Source organism: Schistocerca cancellata, chromosome 1, assembly GCF_023864275.1.
Source record: "Schistocerca cancellata isolate TAMUIC-IGC-003103 chromosome 1, iqSchCanc2.1, whole genome shotgun sequence".
Lineage (NCBI taxonomy): Eukaryota > Metazoa > Arthropoda > Insecta > Orthoptera > Acrididae > Schistocerca > Schistocerca cancellata.
In genome coordinates, this window is record NC_064626.1 from 996,829,178 (window position 1) to 996,848,907 (window position 19,730).

The 19,730-nt window shown below is 39.9% G+C and overlaps 1 protein-coding gene across 1 annotated transcript in view; it reads left to right on the top strand.

The window, feature by feature from the left end:
- The first annotated feature begins 661 nt into the window (after positions 1 to 661).
- Positions 662 to 19,730, top strand: part of LOC126088780 (protein PBDC1) — a 73,682-nt gene continuing 54,613 nt past the window's right edge. The window contains exons 1-3 of the mRNA XM_049906862.1: positions 662 to 813; positions 908 to 973; positions 14,342 to 14,401. Coding sequence (XP_049762819.1) covers positions 790 to 813; positions 908 to 973; positions 14,342 to 14,401 — 150 coding nt within the window. The 5' untranslated portion in view covers positions 662 to 789. The remainder of the gene's footprint in view (positions 814 to 907; positions 974 to 14,341; positions 14,402 to 19,730) is intronic.

Genomic DNA, 19,730 nt, shown 5'->3' on the forward strand with positions numbered 1-19,730 from the left:
ATGGTACATTTTTGTCATTTTATATATGTGTATTATTTGTTTAATTTGGAAAATGTACTATATTTCCTTTTTAGGTATTGTTTTATATTACTTGAGCTATACCTTTGATTTGATTTTAACCTACAAACTTATTCATAATCTTATGGTACATTTTTGTCATTTTATATATGTGTATTATATCTGTTGTATGTAATCATGACTCATTCCACATCCTTGTGATTTATCACAATACGGATTAATGGAATACGAAATAAATAAATAAATAAAAAATAAAAAAATAACAATACAATTTGTTTGTTATATTTAGAGATGAGGTCCGAACACACATCATGCCCCAGACTCAGTCCTGTCTCCCAGCAGCCCTGACTAACACAGCTATCTACGGGTCAAATAAAAAAAAAATACAAGTTTTTTTCCCCATACTATGTTGTGGACCATTTACAACGGATAAGCAAACAAAAACACTAAAACAGTAACATAGCCTACAATGTAGTAGCATGGCAGTATTCGTTATTACAATGATTCCACAAAGCAAGAATGTTAAATATTTATCGAATTCCTGGTTCTTTTAATATTGTGATATTTTGTGCTTATTTAATTTTATCTGCAAAAAGGGAAAATTACCAGAACCCACTGTAATACCAAAGATATAGAGATTCTACCTCTTTGGTAAGAAGCGTAAATTGTGTGTTGTTTTTAGTGTCAGTTCGGCATGCAAAGAAATTCAGCTGGACGAGACGCTGAAGTATTGTCACTGGTTAATGGAAGCGGCAATATAAATGAGGAGCAATGGCAAAAGTGTCGGGGAATGTGGTGTGTAATATATAATTGTGTATTGAAAGGATTTGTTTATTTCTTTCCTTACCATATTCTTGAAGATGATGATTTCTCATTTATTTTGTTTTAGGGAGCTGATGAACTGCTAAAGGGAGCTGGAATATTATCGCGTCCAGCGGAAGAATTTGAGAACGATGTAAGATATTTCGAAAATATTTGTCGTCTGCAGTATGTGAGACAACACGACGCGGGTTTATAATGCTTCATATTTTTGTTGGAGAGTTTGTCCAAAAAAAAAAGTTACTTTTTGTCATTAAACTACATTAAGATGCTGCAGATCACTGTGTTGTGTGAAGTACACCCGTATGATAAAGCTGTCGACCGCACCTGCAGCCATCACACACTAAATGTGTTGAAACGTGCTGCTAAAATAAGAACCATGTATTTGCGTACACGGTTCGTTGACGGTCATTTGTGAAGTTTGCCCAGAATTTTGAAGGCTAGGTTCAGTGGTACTTATCAGATGAATGTTTGTAATACTGAATAGATATAAGGCCTTTGTTTGCATAATTAATTGACCTGACCCCTGTGCTAGATGTCAGGTTGTTCTCTGTAACAATTCTCACTTCAACTGTAGAAACATCAAAACTTTGCAGCAACGTGGACTACATTGCTCAGTGTTTCGTAACAGCAACTCATAGAAGCATGACCAGGGTGTAGCAACGTCCCTGAATTCGAAAGTACATGCCATGGTTCCTTCAGAAGAAGATTTGAACTGTACAATTTTTGTTATGTGTGTTCGTTAGGTACCTGGTGTGAGTCATTCGGTTACCTCAAGGGGTGATAAAGTTGTAAAGTTGTTGTTTCTTTATAATGTTTTGTATTTTAGGTTGTGGTGATGTACTGATCTGTAACATAGACAGGTGTTACTTTGGTTGAGAATTGTTCAGGTGGCATGGAAGGGATCAGGAAACTACACACTCTGGCATTATGCAGATTGTTTCAGTTTTTTTCCGAGAGAAGTTGAACTCCATAAATAACTATCAGAGAAAACAATAACTGACTCAGCAAACACAGAATTACCAATAATTCTAGTTGTACCATTAATCACATGGGAGAATATGAAGATAGTGCATTTCTCAGATTAGTGCATATGCTTACTAGCATGTTATTGAACAAATACACTCCATGTCAGAAATAAGTTTTTAAAATCAAAAACGAGTTTTTTAATCAGTCAATAGCTAGAGCTTTTTAATTGAGGAAGTGAATCATTGTAACAACTGCATTGAGATCTTAGACCCACAGTAGGCTTTAGTTTTACTACTGTTACTTTGAGCTTCAATAATTGGTGTAACACAATTTTGTAGTGCTGTGTTGAATGATATAAGGCAGTTACAAAATCATCTGACAAGTAAAGACCAATGGCAAATACTTTTTTGTTCACTGGGAAAGCTTAAGTGTGTTCAAAAGTATACATTGTCCAGGTTGTCACACTACACAGTGATTCAATGGTGTTCTTTACAAAATGAATATGCATTACCATCTGTCTTTCATCTTCACACTACTACAGGAAGTGTACTGTGATACTGTTTGTAGTTTATTGAAATAGCTCTTCAAATCAGCACTCTAAACACGGTTAATTTTGACCCCCTGATTTAACTGACTACATGTTAAGGATGGATTTAAGCAAAAAGATTACTGTAATGACAGTCATCAACCTGACAGCTTCATGTGAAACTGTTGACCATCAAAAGCTGCTGATTATAGGCCCATGATGTGATGTGCGGGAACTGTCTGATATACTTGGTTGGAACCATTCTCATCAGCAGGAGATCCCGTATGGTCAGTCTCTATCGGAGAGCAGAGGAGTAGATGGGTAGAGGAATCAGAAGAATGGCTTAGCACAAAAGGAAGCATCCTGACGCAGATACTGTAAAACATGTATGTAAAGGAAAAGTTGGCATCAAATTGCACCAGGCAATTCATTTACCCCAACAATACAGTAATAGCAACCTAATGTTAGAGTGCCTCAGAAGTAGAAGAGAAACTGACACAATTATTGAAAACACACACACACACACACACACACACACACACACACACACACACACACAGTATTAAGATAGCAAGTGAAAGTGTGTGCTCTTTAAGTCATTGGACTCATATTTAGCATGACAACGGCTCAAATCTCTGTCCATCCATCCACATTTAGATTTTCTGTGGTTTCCATAAATCACTTAATCCTGGTTTGGCTTCTTCAAAAGAGCTCGACCAGCTTCTGTCTCCAATCTAAGCTTATGCTCTCTTTAATGACCTTGATGTTGACACTAAACCTTAATACCCATCTTGTCTATTAAGATGCTAACTGTCTGAAATCAAACCTCAGCAAGACGCAGTCAGCATTTTCCACTCCAATAACGGCATGGTGAGAAGCTAATGAGGTGAAAGACTCTAGCACTGCTCACAGCTTAAATATCTAGGTTAGAACTTGGATCTCACAATGATATGTAAACAGAGCTACATAAACACCAAAACCAAGATATAACAGGAACAGTACCTGTGTGTAGCACATCTCCAAATGCAAAGAAGGCAGACACTGCAGTAAGTGAGTCAGTGTGAATTGCGGTGGGATAAGAAGCCAGAACTAGTACAGAATTTCTGTTTGCACATTGACATTTCACCCCCCTTCACACCCAACAGGACATGGTGTCAGTGGTGAGAGGATAAAATTGGAAGCCAACCCTGAATGCACAGATCACAGCCCATTGATAAGACACCTCCAATCTGGCAGAACTGGAGATATGCCCCAAGAGCAGAGCCTGCCTCTGGCAGTGAGATCTCTTACCCTGTCTGGTGAAGGATAAAAGTGGGAATGCTGTGTTGCAAGGCCAACATGCAGAAGGGAGACTTGTCCCAGATAAATCAGATATTCTACATGAATGTGGCAAGATACAATGTATGGCCCACTGCCTTATAGATGAATCTTGCACACAGAAGTGCTTTTTGAAGTTAACAGCAAGGCCATTTCAGTCAGATTTTTTGGAAGCAACTGGATTAAGTGCATACAAGAAAGAAAGTAAAATAAGAAAAACAAAGAAATTGCAGCTGAATTCAGGCAGAAAATGAATAGGCTTTTTAGTGTTGGTAAAAAATTTACAAATTAATGTCTGTGGTCACAGTCGGTAGACTAAAACACAGATCATTTGAAGAAAATATCACCTATTTCTGTGTTTCAACATGTGAATCCAGAAAACTGGCCATATTAAGTAGAAGGTCATGGATAGTGTTGTTAGTCTCCCCTTCCATGTTAGTTGCTATAGAAAGGTAACTCTGGCAGAGGCAAATTAGCATTTGTAACTACTGAGTTGGGACATTAAGTACTTACAACCCTTTTCGATGACATGATGTAGGTATTGGTGGCCTGCTTTCATTTCATATCATCTAACCACATTCAGAGTATGTGTGTTCTTTCTGGGAAGAAAATATGAATATAGAAACTTTTTCAATTCTGCTAACCAGGAGTGCTATTATTTTTGGTTGACGAGAAAATGTCCAACACCAGGTAAGTTGTACAATGTTCTCTGGAAGAAAAAAAAAAAAAAAACCTAATAAGTAAAATTTTATTACAAATCAGTATTAGGACATTATGACGTTCCTACTAAAACCAGGAAAATTACTAATCCTCAAACTAAAGACTAGAGATCAGTGTTGCAAAAACTGTTGTTAGTATTTCTTATGTTTTTATTTTTATTTCTTAAAATAAGTTTTTATTCACCTCACCTCTCTGACAGCTCATTAAAAAATATTGGTCCAAGCAGTCATTTTTGTGCCACCATGAAGCAATTTAAGTAATCCAGTTGTTACATAATACACTTTAAAACTGGTACATCAGACTCTTGCATCATAATTTCCTCTACACATTTTGGAATACAACCTGATTGTTACATTCATTCATTTTGCTTTAGTTATTTATCTATCTAAACTTCAACTGTATTCTGGATTGATGTTTGCAGTAGAACTGGCTGGAGACGATAGTTCTGTGCATCAATTCTGCTGCCTTTTGTTTATATATAGTTATGATGGATGCTCTTTTTAAATCACTGGGAATAGTTTTCTACTTAAAAGCTCTGTGCTAATAGCCTGAAGATGTTAGGCTATCAGATACTCACAACAGTTGCTTTTTTGCCGTCAAAAACTTCAAAAACAGAGGTAATAAAATAGTGCAAAGTACCTAGAGTTGCTAAAATTTATGCTGTTGCTGCTGTCATTATTACTGCTGCTGGTGCTGGAGAAAAATTTGCTGTTGTCACAAGCACCACAGCTTTCACTGGTTGGTGTTGACATAAGAAGAGCAGCACATTTCATTACAAGTTCACTTAGTAAGCACAAAAACATCATGGGGATGATCTCTCAACTCCAGTGGCTGGTGCTGAAAGAGATCCATTAAGCATTATGTGTAGTTTACTGTTAAAATTCCAAGAGCATATATTCCTAGAAGAGTCGCTGAATATATTGCTTCCTCATATGTATATCTTATAAAAAGACAATGAAGATAAAATTAGAGAGATTCAAGCCCACACACAGTTTTACCTGCAGTCTTCCTTACTGTGAACCTTTCATAACTAGAACGTGAAAGGGGAGAAAGTGACAGTGTTACTCAAAGTTCCCACGAACATAAACACAAGGGAACTTGCGAAGTGTAGGTGTAGAAACTGGCCAACGAATCTTTTTTTTAGTTTAATGTTTTTGGAAATTAATGTGCCCCTTAACCCCAATGTAATTTCAATTTCAGAATTTAGTTTGTATTAATGGTTTTTGTAAATGCTTAGGGCAGCCTGTGCATTATATATATCTTGCAAAATGGCACTCCCACTAAACACTTTTAAAAAACTGTAGTACACAAAGATAGTGAAGAAATGAATGAGTACTGTAAGAGTAAAGATTCATACCTAAAAATATTTTATTTGTTATTTCCTGCAATACCTTTCATAAGGATCACAAGTAGTCAGGCAGCATGACTGTATCCATTTGCCTTGATAATGCTTTTCCATTTGAGAAATAGCCTGGTGGAACTGTTCTCCATGTGCCTAGTTTATCCTAACAGGAGCCCAATTGATTATTCACAAAATTTAGTTTGACATTTTACACCCCCCTAAGGCAGTATGATCTCAGTAGTTATTGTACAATATCATGGTAGCTCGCTGCCCCATGGTTTCCTGAAAAGTTCTTGCAGACACTTGTGAAAGACAGCCATTTCATTCTTGCAACATTACTCAATGTTCATCAGACTTTAATTCTCTATATTGTGATCCTGGTAACATTCCTTCTTTATTTATGATTCACTGATCCTTGGAAACTTCTCTCATATGTGAATGAATCTATGTGAAATTTAGTCCAAAGCTTTCACATAGGTTTCAATGAGACCCAGTTTAATGTGGATACACATTTTTGGGATCAACAAGATATGCGTGCACCACATTCTTCTGCCCAGAGAATAGGTAAGTCTGAACAGGGCATATTTCTCTCTAATGGAGTTTTTTTAGTGACTCTGCTGTCCAACTCTCATAGAAATTTGCAGTTTTTTGTATGTGCAAGCTGTACTCCTAGAAGAATTGGAATTGCTTGAGAACTCCACATGTAAACGTTTACATTTCTCATGCTGGGTAAGTGAGACTAGCAGTTTAAAGTTCTCATATGCCTCTTCAGATTAACTGCATGAGCAGTTGAAACAGAGCGAAATTTGTTCCCATTGTGGAGAATTACTGCATTCAGGCCAACTTTTTTGGAATCGATGAACAGGCTCCTTTCCTGTAGACTTAAGTTATGGCTGAGTCTCTCCATAGCAGACACTCTATCGTTATGAAAAACCAAATTGTTTTCCCTGGGGAAATACTCAGAAAAACAGAATGATGGTTATGATCAACACTCGGAGGTGGTTCTTTCCTTGCAATCAAGAAGCCAAAAGCTTAAGCTGTTGCTCTGACAAATTGAAATTACAAACAAAATTATGGAGATCCCCTTTGGACAAAAAGTGTAACCCATTTGATTCACAGTTGCCACCTCCTGTGGTTTTGTCACTCTATTTGTCTTCACTCATTGTCACATTCTTTGGAGGCATTAGTATCAGCAGTTCTTCAATGTGACGTAAAGGCTTTATGGCAGATGCTAAATTTTTTGCACTTTATTTTACAGGTCCACCTTGATTACATAATTTTTTACAGTTCACTATGACCTGTTTCGGCTACTGACATCTTCAGATCATAAAATATTCGGATGTAGTATCAACGTCAAACTAAACATGTAGGTACATGGTAAGCTGAGCACTAGTGAACAGGGTTCGACAAGAGGTTCGCAAACTTACACAACTTATTGGCCGAACTGCCTGTTTATGAGCCAAAAATATGCTTTGAGAATGGCGAGAGTTACCTCAGAGTATAATACCATACGACCTAAGCAAATTAAAATAAGAAAAGTAGACTAATTTTCGTGTAGAACAATCGCTTACTTCAGATATTGTTCGAATAGTAAAAGTGGAAGCATTAAGTTTCTGAACAAGATCCTGAATGTGGGCTTCCCATGACAGTTTACTACCTATCTGAACACCTAGAAATTTGAATTGTTCAGTTTCACTAATCATATGACCATTCTGCTAAATTAAAACATCGGGTTTTGTTGAATTGCGTCTTTTTGTGATTTAGCGTTAATTTATTTTCTACAGGCCAAGAACTTATGTCATGAACTGCACTGTTTCAAATGGAGCCAATGTTGCACCCAACATCCTTTACTACCAAGCTAGTGCCATCAGCAAACATAAATATTTTAGAATTACCTGTAATACTAGAGGGCATTTCATTTATATAAATAAGGAACAGGAGTGGCCCCAACACTGACCCCTGCTGCCCCCCCCCCCTCCCCCCCCCCCCTCATTTGACCAATCCTCCACTCAGACCCCACATCACAGCTATTTTCATCACTGTGAATAATGACCTTTTGCTGCCTGTTGAAAGTAAGAGGTGAACCAATTGTGAGCTACTCCCTGTATTCCATAATGGTCCAACTTCTGGAGCAATATTTTGGAATCAACACAAACAAATACCTTAGTTAAAAAATGCCTAGCATTCGAAACCTTTTGTTTAATCCATCCAGTACCTCACAGAGAAAAGAGGATATCGCATTTTCAGTTGTTAAACCACTTCTAAAGCTGAATTGTACATTTGATAGCAAATTATGTGATATAAAGTGATCAATTATGCTTACATACACAGTCTTTTCAATAACTTTAGCAAACACTAATGGCATAGAAATAGGCATAGAATATGTTGAGTGTCTCCATTCTTAGACTCGTTGCCTTATGATGGTGAGCAAAAAAGGAATGCTGGGACCACTACATTTCTTCCCTGGGCATGTATGCTTGCTGGCCGTGCGGTTCTAGGCGCTTCAGTCTGGAACCGCGTGACCGCTATGGTTGCAGGTTCGAATCCTGCCTCAGGCATGGACGTGTGTGCTGTCCTTAGGTTAGTTAGGTTTAAGTAGTTCTAAGTTCTAGGGGACTGATGACCACAGATGTTAAGTCCCATAGTGCTCAGAGCCATTTGGTGTATGCTTCTTCATCGCAGGTTTGGTCCAAGCTCTGTAGCCCCCTGGGCCGCTAGTGACAGTCAACTGGCTAGGGTCATAACCTCTGAAGTGCACTGTGTACTGATCCATTGGTCCTTGCAGTACACCTCACGCCACACTTTGTGATGGCATCTGTGTCTTCTTCCTATCCTGCTGTCTTTCTCCAGCAGAAATGCCAAGTTGAACAGATCTCCCTCTGTTTCAGCCCCCACCAAGCTGAACCCTGTAATGAACCCTTCACTAAATGGGAATTCTTGCAGGCTCTTACTTCTCCACACGACACAGCCCCAGACCCGGATTCCATCCACAGCCAGATGATTCAACATTTGGATGTTACCCAGAGGCAATATCTGCTCAGGGTCTTTAACTGCATTTGGCTCACAGGTACTTTCCTGGCAAGGCAGTGTTGTTGTCCCCATTCTTAAGCCCGGGAAGAACTTGTCATCTCTCGACAGCTACCACCCGATTAGCCTAACGAATGTACTTTGTAAACTGCTAGAGAGGATGGTTAGTTTCCAATTATGGTGGGTACTCAAACCTCGGGGCCTTTTGCCAGGACGGTTCCTTTGAAAGAGCAGGGCAGACTTCCTTCCCCACCTGTCCCGAAAACAGTGGGACCGATGACCTCGCTATTAGGTTCCCTCTCCCGAATCAACCAATCAGTGATCCTCCTTCCCTCCATGGACTATTATTCTCTTCTGTTTTCTCATAGCCAACTGCTGGTTGATGAACTACTTCAGAAATGTAAATATTAAGGATTTCTGTGTGGTTTGCAGTACAGTGATGCTCATGTTCTGTTGGAATTTGGTGCACCTCTGACCCACTAGGTCTCTACTGGTTGCTGACACATGTGCCCCTGGATCCAACAAAAACTTACACTTCCTCTTCCTTACACACTGTTGCTCATTATACCTCTGCATGTGTACTTGTTGCATCTAATTTCAACAGAAATGGCTTCCAGTGGCCTTCAGGTTCCCTCTTGTATTTAATGTTTGCTTCCTTCCTCTCTGTATAATCTTGACAGCATTGTTGCTGCACATGCTTTGTACACCCACATCTCATTCACAGAGAATATGCCACACCCCTTGACACATCGATCTGTTCACATTCCATCGTAATCTAAGTGCTGAATGGAGGTCCTTAGTACTCGTGTGCACACCCTTGACATATCCAGTAACAAGCCTCTTAAGAATCTTTGAGTTCCCTTTGCTTGGTGTCCTGCTGCAAAATTCCATTTACTTGTTTACTCAATCCAGCTCATATGTATGTATGTTCAGTTTCCTTACTCTGTCAGCAGGATCCTCTGTCTTCCCCTTGCCTCTTTCGATAGCACTCAACCATTCCCAGTGTCAGTTCTTGGTCACATTGCTCTGACAGGAAATGAGGCCACTGATGCTGCTGCCGAGGCTGCAGCCCTCATACCTCAGCCTGCTAGTTCTTGCATTCCCTCCAAAGATCTGTGTGTTGCTGTCTGTCAGCAGGTGGTATCACTTTGGCATCATCACTGATCCTCCCTTCATGTGAACAAGCTCCAGGTTATTAAGTCTTTCCCAGTGGCTTGGACGACCTCCTCCCAGCTCTCTCACTGTGAGGAGATCACTTTAACTAGGTTGCGTATTGATCATTGTCTTTTTAGCCACCACTGTTCGTTAAGTGGTGCTCCCCCACCACTTGGTGTACATTGTGCTCAGCTTCTGACAATCTACAATTTACTGACAGAGTGCTCTTTTTTAACTGCTTACATTCTCGTTTGTGTTTGCCATCTGCGTTATCAGCTGTTTTAGCGAGCAACGCATGGGCTGTCAACCACGTTTTATTCTTTATCAGTCATAGCAAAATGGTGAAAGCCATTTAATTTTTAGTTCTGGACATCCGTTTCTCAATGGCGTGTTTAACCGACCATTTTCCATGTCCATGTTTTTAGCTGTGTTCTCTTCCATCGATAGGGATTGAGATGTAGTTGTTTTTAACTCCTCTTTGCCTTCATGTTCTACAGTTTTGACAAAGGTGCACATGATCCTAATTGTTTTTGCACCATAAAACAATACAAAACAAACCATTCCTGAGAGAATCTCGAACTATTCTGAATCTGTGCAGAAAACCCTGTTTTTAGTGCGCAAACATCTACATTTTCCTCTGAGCTTCCATGCATCTTACAAAGGGTTTTACCTCTCCTGCCAGATATAATTTGGCTTCCTGCTACAATCATCAATGCCCACCCACATTGTTGGGCTCTCCACGAACATCAACTCCTCAGACTACCTTTCAGTGGCTAATTAGGCTAGTGGCTGATATATATGTTACAAGGTTTCATGCTCAGAGTAATGCGATTTCCTCATTCGTCACTGCAAGCTTTTTCCATAAGTCCATATCATCTGCTTGCTCTTCATTGTGCTACTTCATTAACCAATCATTAATTACCAAACTGAAGAACAAACAACATATTATTGTGCCTGATCATCATCAATCTAGATTACATATAGTGCTTCGCAACAAGAACAAAATGGTGGCACATAAAACCTGGTACTATACTGATTCAGCACATGGTGCATAACCCCCAAGCAGATTACACTGTGATCATCTAAAATGCTCCAAATAATGGTCATTGCTGTTGCCCGAAAACTCAGACACATCAGCCAAATCCTCTGGCCTAAACAAAGTAACTCTCAAGTTACGGCGACACATTCTCCTAGACTACCAAGTCTGTTGCACACACCAAGAGCAACTAACAGTTTTTCCACTGACCCACTATGTCGACACAGCAGGTTGTGGTCTAGACATCACACTGCATGGATGACACACCCATACTGCCCACTGAAAATGATGTCACCACTTCTGATGCTAATTTGTGCCCAACCCCAGGGATTGTAGAGTGGCCACATTGTCAGAATGTCGAGTGGCTGAGAGTTGAGTCTGGATGGCAGGCCAATAAAAGTCGAGAGAGGAGCATCTGTCAAAATTGGTAATATATTTTCTATTTATACATCAGCATTTCATTGATACGGGGAAGTGACAATGTCCCTGCCCTTTGGAAAGAGGACTGCTAGCAGACCAGTGGGCTGCTAGTGACTCGCCATTTGGCTGCAACATGTGCTCGTGCCCTGCTTTGGTGACACCTGCACTCGGTGCCTGGCATGCACCCTTGTTGCATGAGCCACAACATCAGCATTGGCAACATGTGGCAGGAGAGAAATCTTGCAGGGGTAACCAATTCTATAATTCTATGATGAATAATGCACACAGGTGACCAAAGCATACAGTCGATAGGTTGCACCCACCGCATTGTAGAAAGGCAGCTGCTGTGTCCAGTTGCAACCTGCTGCCCCTGGGCAGGAGTCCGGCTGCTGCTAGAGTGAACCGGGAAGGCCCACTGTGGTGTGGCACCAAGTCTGGTGGGTGGACTTAGTGCAAACAGCTAGTATTGCTGTGGAGACTCTAACCCGTGGCTTCTGCTGGCAACTCCATGCTGCCACCTCATCTGACATAGCTCCTTCATCCTGGTAGAACACTGGGCTGCGATTGATTCTGCTACAAAATCAACACTATTTATTCCACATAGTAGCGCACTTGTTATGCCAATTCTCCGCTTCTCATCATTTACTTGGTAACACCACTAAAACCCTGTTGATGGCGAAATCCCCTTGCCTGTGCCACGCATAATAGCTCTGCTGGCATGTTACACAGAGCGAGCATAGCCTGCTTGGAGTAATTCAGCACCATTACTGCCATAGCCCTAATGAAAACACACTGTGCTCACCAGCTTTGTGCAGCTAATCCAATATTCCACTGTACCTTCTCACAGATTTGGATCTTAAAATGGTAGCGGCACTACACTTTTGTCAAATTAACAGCACGTTGTGATGTAACATATTCTCTGGCAGAGTGATATGTAGCCCTACATGTACCTAGTTGACGATTGATGTTTGTGGTCATTGAACTCTACAGTGATTGTTTTGCTTTTCTCACAAGGTGTCTTGGAAACATGAAATTAACCCTTTCAATCTCTCTGGCTACAATTGTGTACATTAACTTTTACTTTATCTTAGTTGCAACAGAAGTATTTTTCCCAATGGAAACCTGAGGTACACATTTGTGAATGTTCAACATTTTCATCATGCAGAAGTACCGCCAACTGGTGAGCATCACTATGAAAATATCAGGCAAATCAGTGTAGTGCAGCAGCTTGTGACAGTGCACAGTAGCTTGTGACCACCAGAATACACAGATTTGGTTGGTTCACTAATCCCACTGTTCAACTGAATATTGTTGTTGTTATTTTGCATGGTAATTATTGAATTATCATTTTACTATTTATTACAATAGAGAATATTTTGTAATTATAATTAGTAATTAATTTTAGTCCATAAAACGAAGCCAAGTGCACAAAGTAAGTTTTGGAAATGGGTATATATTTTTATATAAATCTTGCGTATAAAATCATTTTAAAAAAGTCACCTAAGAGCCTTACCACATAAATAAAAATTTTCCTTCCTCCAGAAAAAAATTCAAGTCAGGAAGGGTTAATCTCAACACTATCAAATTACTTAATGCTAGTAACTGGAGAATGACTCTTTCTGCACCCGCATCCATACTCAGCTAACCACTGTGAAGTACATGGCAGACAGTACTTCCCATTGTACCACAAATAAGTTTCTTCTGTCACTTTTGCATATGAAGCATAGGAAGTGTGACTGCATAAATGCCTCATTGTGTGCTGTAATTAATGTAATCATGTCTTTGTGTTTCGTGTGTGAGCGATACATAAGGTGTCACAGTAAATTTCCAGCTTTCTTTAAACTTCGTAAGTAGGCTTTCTCAGGATAGTTGAAGTCTATCTTAAAGTACCTGCCAGTTCATGTTCTTCAACGTCCCAACTTTCCCTCAGCTCAAACAAAGATCTCATCTTTTGTGTTGGCCTTTATTTTATGTTTAATGTCCCTTGCTAGACATATTTCATGTAAGTCACACTCTTGAGCAGTGTTGCATGAGTGTTTCTTAACCAATCACCTTTCTAGCCTGATTGCATTTTCCCAAACCAGTGAATCAAAGTTTCCGCATACTTTACATTTTGAATGAGTTTATGTGAAATTTCATTTCATATCCCTACAAATTGTTGTATCCAGTTGTGTATATGAATTGACTGATTCTGATTGATTCTGTGTTTTGTTTAATGAACTGAATATTTCTGCTAATTTGCTTTCAGATAGCATTCATTACCAATAACTTCATTATCTGCAAAAAGGCTGAATGTCGCTGTTAATATTGACTACCAGGTCATTAACATTCAGCATTAACAGCAAGGGTCTCAATTCACTTATCTGGGGCATGTATGCAGTCACTTAGACATCTGTCAGTGGCTCTTCATCTAAGATGGCATGTGTCCTCCCTACTAAGAAGTCATCTTTTGTCACACATTTCATAGCATTTTTTATAAGTCAAGAAATACTGCACCCACCTGATTGGCTTCATTGATAACTTTCAGAATGTCGTGTGAGAAAGTGAGTTTTGGGTTTTGCATAATCATTGTTTGCATTATCAGTGCTGGTTGGCATGTTGGCATAGAAGTAGTTATTCTGTTTGAGACACCATACTTCATTCTGTTAAAGTTCATAATATGGTCTGAGATTCTCGTTTGTTACAAGATGATAATCAAAGACATTTCTCTGCAAATAATTACAAGGTCTGATGAGTGTGTGGAATTTTAATGACTTAATGAACTTATTTTTGAATGGTTTATATAAAAAATACTCCTGATAATATATACAGTAACTAAATCCAGTACAGCTAACTCTAAAATCTTGGTGCATGTAATGAGCTATTTTGGAGGAACCATTGCTATGATCATTGCTGTGTATGGAATTTTTTATTGCATTAGTTAAGTAAGTTCTTGTCAGTTATTTTATGTACAGAAAGCAGCTCATAATCAGTTTCAAAATATTTGTTGCAGGCATCAGTGGAGGCGATGTGGGCTGTTAAGGCCTATGAACATGCAGAAGTATATTTCAATGTAAGTGATCAAGCATTAACATTTGAATGATACTAAGTGCCATATTATTCAATCATTATGAGGAAAAAGCATATCAACATCCAATGCTGCATATTAGAGTTGCATATTCAACATTGGCTGTGCTGTCATAAAGTATCATGTAATGAGATATTGGAGTTCCATTTACACCTAAACAACAGATAAATATTTAAGCGACAAGGAGAGCAATGGATCTTTTCATTCTCAGTTACCAGGCATCTACAGTGGCAAGGAAAGCAATGAACCAATCTTTGATAATGATATAACTTTGTAGTTTTACAGGATTAGGTTTAAATGAACAACACAGGATAAAATCTTGCAGGGAGTCTACAGTGCTGTACAGAACAATGTGAAGAGGGTAACAGGTGTCAGCAAGAAACTCAAAAGTGTAACAAAGCTCTGTCTATCCTAATTCATTGTTAACATTACAGTGATGTGTACTGTTCCACTTTGAGATTTGTAAATTGCTGTCGTAGGTGTGACTCAGTGAGCAGTAAGTATCGGTCCACAAGCTCTATCTGTCCTGGGTATTTTTTGACACATGTTGTTTCCTTACCTTTTGAATTGCTATGTAAAAAATTCAAATAGCACTGTGGTTTGGATTCCATATTAACCATAAGTCCTCTTGTAATCAACTTGATTAGTCAGAAGGGTTAAGGTATACAACCACCAATAGGAAAATCTTTGTGTTGTTCAAACCAATCTTGAGGTGTAAAACGTATTTTACATTCCACATGACTTGATGGAAATGTTAAAATTGCTTTGATGTCACAATGACTGTATCCACAAGTGGCACTAGCATGAGGAAGAAAGATTTCTTAAAACTGAAGAGTCGCTCTCAATCTAGAGTCTGAATGACCTCCACCTGCCCTCTCCATCCCCCTCCCCTCCTTCCCACCACACTGCCCCAACCAATCTCTCTTCCCCACCTGAAGAAGAATAGTATAGTTCCCGAAAGCTAGGACTATTGTTTCGTGGTTTTATTGGCAGGAGTAGGAATTATGCTGCCTCTCTATCATCTACATCATACTCCATAAGCAACCTAATGGGGTGTGGCGGAGGGTACTTTCAGTACCACTGTCTGATCCCGCCAACCCTGTTCCACTCGCAATTAGTGCGTGGAAAGAATTATTGTTGGTCAGCCTTTGCACTGGTTCTAATTTCTGGAATTTTCTCCTCATGGTCAATATGCGAGATGTATGTGGGGGAAGTAACGTGGTGTCAACTCCTCCTGAAAAGTACTGTCCTACAATTTTAATAATAAATCTCTCCATGATGTACAACACTTCTCTTGTAACATCTGCCAGTGGAGTTTGTTTAGCATCTCTGTAAAGCTCTCTCTCCAGCTAAACGATTTCATTGAAGAAATGCGCGACTCTTCGTTGGATCTTCTCTTTCCCCTCTATCAGTCCTACCTGATGGGGATCCCAGATAGATGAAAAATACTCGAGAATCGGGTGAACAAGCACCTTATCAGCCACTTCTTTTGTGGATGAGCTACATCTCCTTAAGATTCTTCCGATGAATCTGAGTCTTTTGCCTGCTTGTCGCATTATCTGTTTTATGTGGTCGTTCCACTTACAGTCGTTGTTGATAGTTACGCATAGATATTTTACAGCAGACACTGTCTCCAGCTGTTCGTCATCAATAGTGGAGCTGTATGTTGTGGATTTCTTTTCCTATGAATGCGCACTATATTACATTTATTCACGTTCAGGGTCACCTACCAGAGCCTGCGCCATTCAACAATTCTCTGCACCGAGCGAGGTGGCGCAGTGGTTAGACACTGGACTCGCATTCGGGAGGACGACGGTTCAATCCCGCGTCCGGCCATCCTGATTTAGGTTTTCCGTGATTTCCCTAAATCGCTCCAGGCAAATGCCGGGATGGTTCCTTTCAAAGGGCACGGCCGACTTCCTTCCCCGTCCTTCCCTAATCCGATGAGACCGATGACCTCGCTGTCTGGTCTCCTTCCCCGAAACAACCAACCAACCAATTCTCTGCAAGCTGTTCTGCAAATTTTTACTATCTTCTAGCGTTGCTACTTTGGTATAGACAACTGCATCATCTGCGAATAGCCTTAAAGAGCATCCAAAGCTTTCTACTATATGATTTATATACATTGTAAATAGCAAACAGTCCTATCACACTTCCCTGTGGTACTCCAGATATTACCTTTACATCTGTTGATTTTGTTCCATTAAGAGCGACGTGTTAAGTCCTACCTGCAAGAAAGTCTTGAATCCAATTGCAAGTCTGCTCTGATACTCTATACTCTGTAAGCTTGTATTCTTTTCATTAAACAGCAATGCAGGACAGGGTCAAATACCTTACTGAAATCAAGGAAGGCATCAACCTCAGCGTCATTGTCCACTGTGCTGTGGATCTCATGGAGGAACAGAGCGAGCTGAGTTTCGCTTAATCTCTGTTTCTGGAATCCATGTTGATTTTTATGGAGGATATGTTCATTTTCCAAAAACGTCATAGGTTTTGAGCATAAAACGTGTTCCATAATTATGTGTTAGATTGATGTCAACGATATAGGTCTATAATTGTGTGGATCTTACAGCCTTTCTTAAAAACGAGAATGACCTGCGCTTTTTTCCAGTCGTTAGGTGCCTTTCGTTGCTGAAGAGCTCTACGATAAATTACTTCTACAAATGGAGCAAGTTCTTTCGCGTAAATTATTTTCTGATTGCAGCTGTTGAGACAAATCCAATGATGAGTAACATTAAGGTCTTTGAAGGTCAGCGAAGGCTGAGAAGGTGGCATGAACGTCCATTACAGAAGAGGTGTTCAAAGTGATGGCCATTGGTATCAATGCAGTGCTGCAATCTTCTTATGGATTGAGTGGTATTCCTTATCACTTCGGCACTTATTGAAGCACATGCTCTGACAATTCTCTCTCATATATTGTGCAAATAGTAAATATTCGCCGAATATGGCGTATCCATCTAACGTGCTATTGACATGTAAACACCGTTCGACAGTTCTGCAATAAGACACTAATTGGAATGGTAAGACTAGTATTGTCGAATCAAGCAAATGTGAATGATGTACCCCTTTGAAGACCAAGTCAATATGTTTCTCATTTACGGAGAATGCCAGTGAAATGCAGTGAGAGCTAGAGACTTAAACGCTGAAAGATATTTTCAACATTCTCACCCTACACTTTGTACATTTAAATATGTGTGCGATAAGTTGAGAACAACTGGATCTTTAACACATCAGAAACATATCTGGCAAAGGAAAGTTACTAATGAGGAAATGGAAATTGGTACTCTTGCCACTGTGATTCGAGGTCCTTGTATTAGTTCGCTTCAAATCGCAAGGGAATCTGGCATGAGCCAGAGTAGTGTTGTTCGTGTTCTGAATCACCATAAATATCATCCTTACCATATCAGTCTCCACCAAGAATTAACTAGTAATGATTTTATGTGTTGCATTGAGTTCTGCCGATGGGCTCAAATTCAGATTCAGAGGAATGACACATTTATTAATTTGATTATATTTACTGATGAGGCTACATTCACAAACCATGGAAATGTTAATTTGCGTAACATGCATTATTGGGCAACTGAATATCCATGTTGGTTGCGGCAAGTTGAATACCAAAAACCGTAGTCGATGAATGTAAGGTGTCGGATTCTGGAGAACAGAATTAGAGGCCCCTATTTCATTGAAGGAAATCTTAATGGTAGGAAGTACACCACATTCCTGCAAGAAACATTAGGTCTGTTATTGGAAGAAATACCTTTAGGAACAAGGAACAGAATGTGGTATCAACACAATGGGTGGCTGGCACATTTTTCGCTGATGGCTAGAACTGAGTTGCAGAGACAATTCACAAATCATTGGATTGGACATGGAGGAGATGTGTCATGGCCAGCTCGTTCATCAGACTCGATGCCTCTGGATTTTTTCTTGTGGGGATTTGTAAAAGACATAAAGATGTTCCAACTACACCTGGAGATAAGCGAGAGAGAATTGTCAGGGCATGTGCTTCGATAAGTGCCAATGCGATAAGGAATACCACTCAATCCATGATAAGAAGATTGCAGCACTGCATTGATACCAATGGGTATCGCTTCGAACACCTTCTGTAAATGGACGTTCATGCCACCTTCGTGACCTTCCAAGACCTTAGTGTTACATCATTGGATGTGTCTTGATAGCCACTATCAGAAAATAAGTACCAAACTATAGCATCCCATTTAAAAAAACAAAGTTGAGCTTCATATCTCTGAAGCGACGTCACCTAGCAACAAAAAGCCAATGTCATATTATGGCCGCCGTTGTCCCATGCAACTTTTCAGCTCCTGTCATACTTTCGGAGTTATTCTTGGTGGCAATAGTTAGTGACTCACCCTGTATATCTACTGTTTATGTACTGTTATTAGCTTAGTATTTACTTGTATACAGTGGTATTTCTGAATGAAAATATTAACATTATAGGAAAAGATAGATTGCTACTTATCGTAAAGATAACACACTAAGTTGCAGACAGGCACAATTAAGACTCTTACCCATAAGCTTTTCAGCCAAAGCCTTTGTCGGAAAAAGAGAAACACACACCATTCATTCACACAAGCAAGCACACCTCACGCACATGATTGCCAACTCCAGCACTTAGGGCCAGTATTATTTCTCAAAGAAAATATTTTTACATGTATAAGTACTGAGTCTCCCCACGAACCTCGCTGAGGCGGGATGGCTTGTGTGTGCGTCAACGATATATGAGGGTAATCCCAAAAGTAAAATCTCTTATTTTTTTATAAGTACAGAACTCTGTTTGTATGGCAGTTCGTCACACTGCTATGAAGAGTGCTTCACGTGCTGTGTGTAAACATGTGCATGCCGTGCTGAGGCGCTCAGTCTTGGCTTGGCAGCCATTGAGAATGGAGCGCCAGTTGGATGTTACTGCCAAGTGCGAATTGCGCACAGTTATCAAGTTTTTGAATGCAAAAGGTACTATGCCGATTGAAATCCATCACCAATTGCCGGAAGTGTATGGTGAGTCGTGCATGGATGTCAAAAATGTTCGTAAGTGGTGTAGAGAGTTTGCAGCCAGTCAGACCAAAATTCACGATGATGAAAGGAGTGGGAGACCGTCAATTTCTGAGGAGACGGTGTTGAAGGTTGAGCAAAGCATGCATGAAGATCGGAGGATCACCCTGGATGATCTCTGCACGTTGGTTCCTGAGGTTTCCCAAAGCACCACTCGCATGGTTCGCAGGAGAGCTTCTGTAAAGTTCGGAAGGTAGGAGACGAGATACTGGCAGAAGTAAAGCAGTGAGTACCGGGCGTGAGT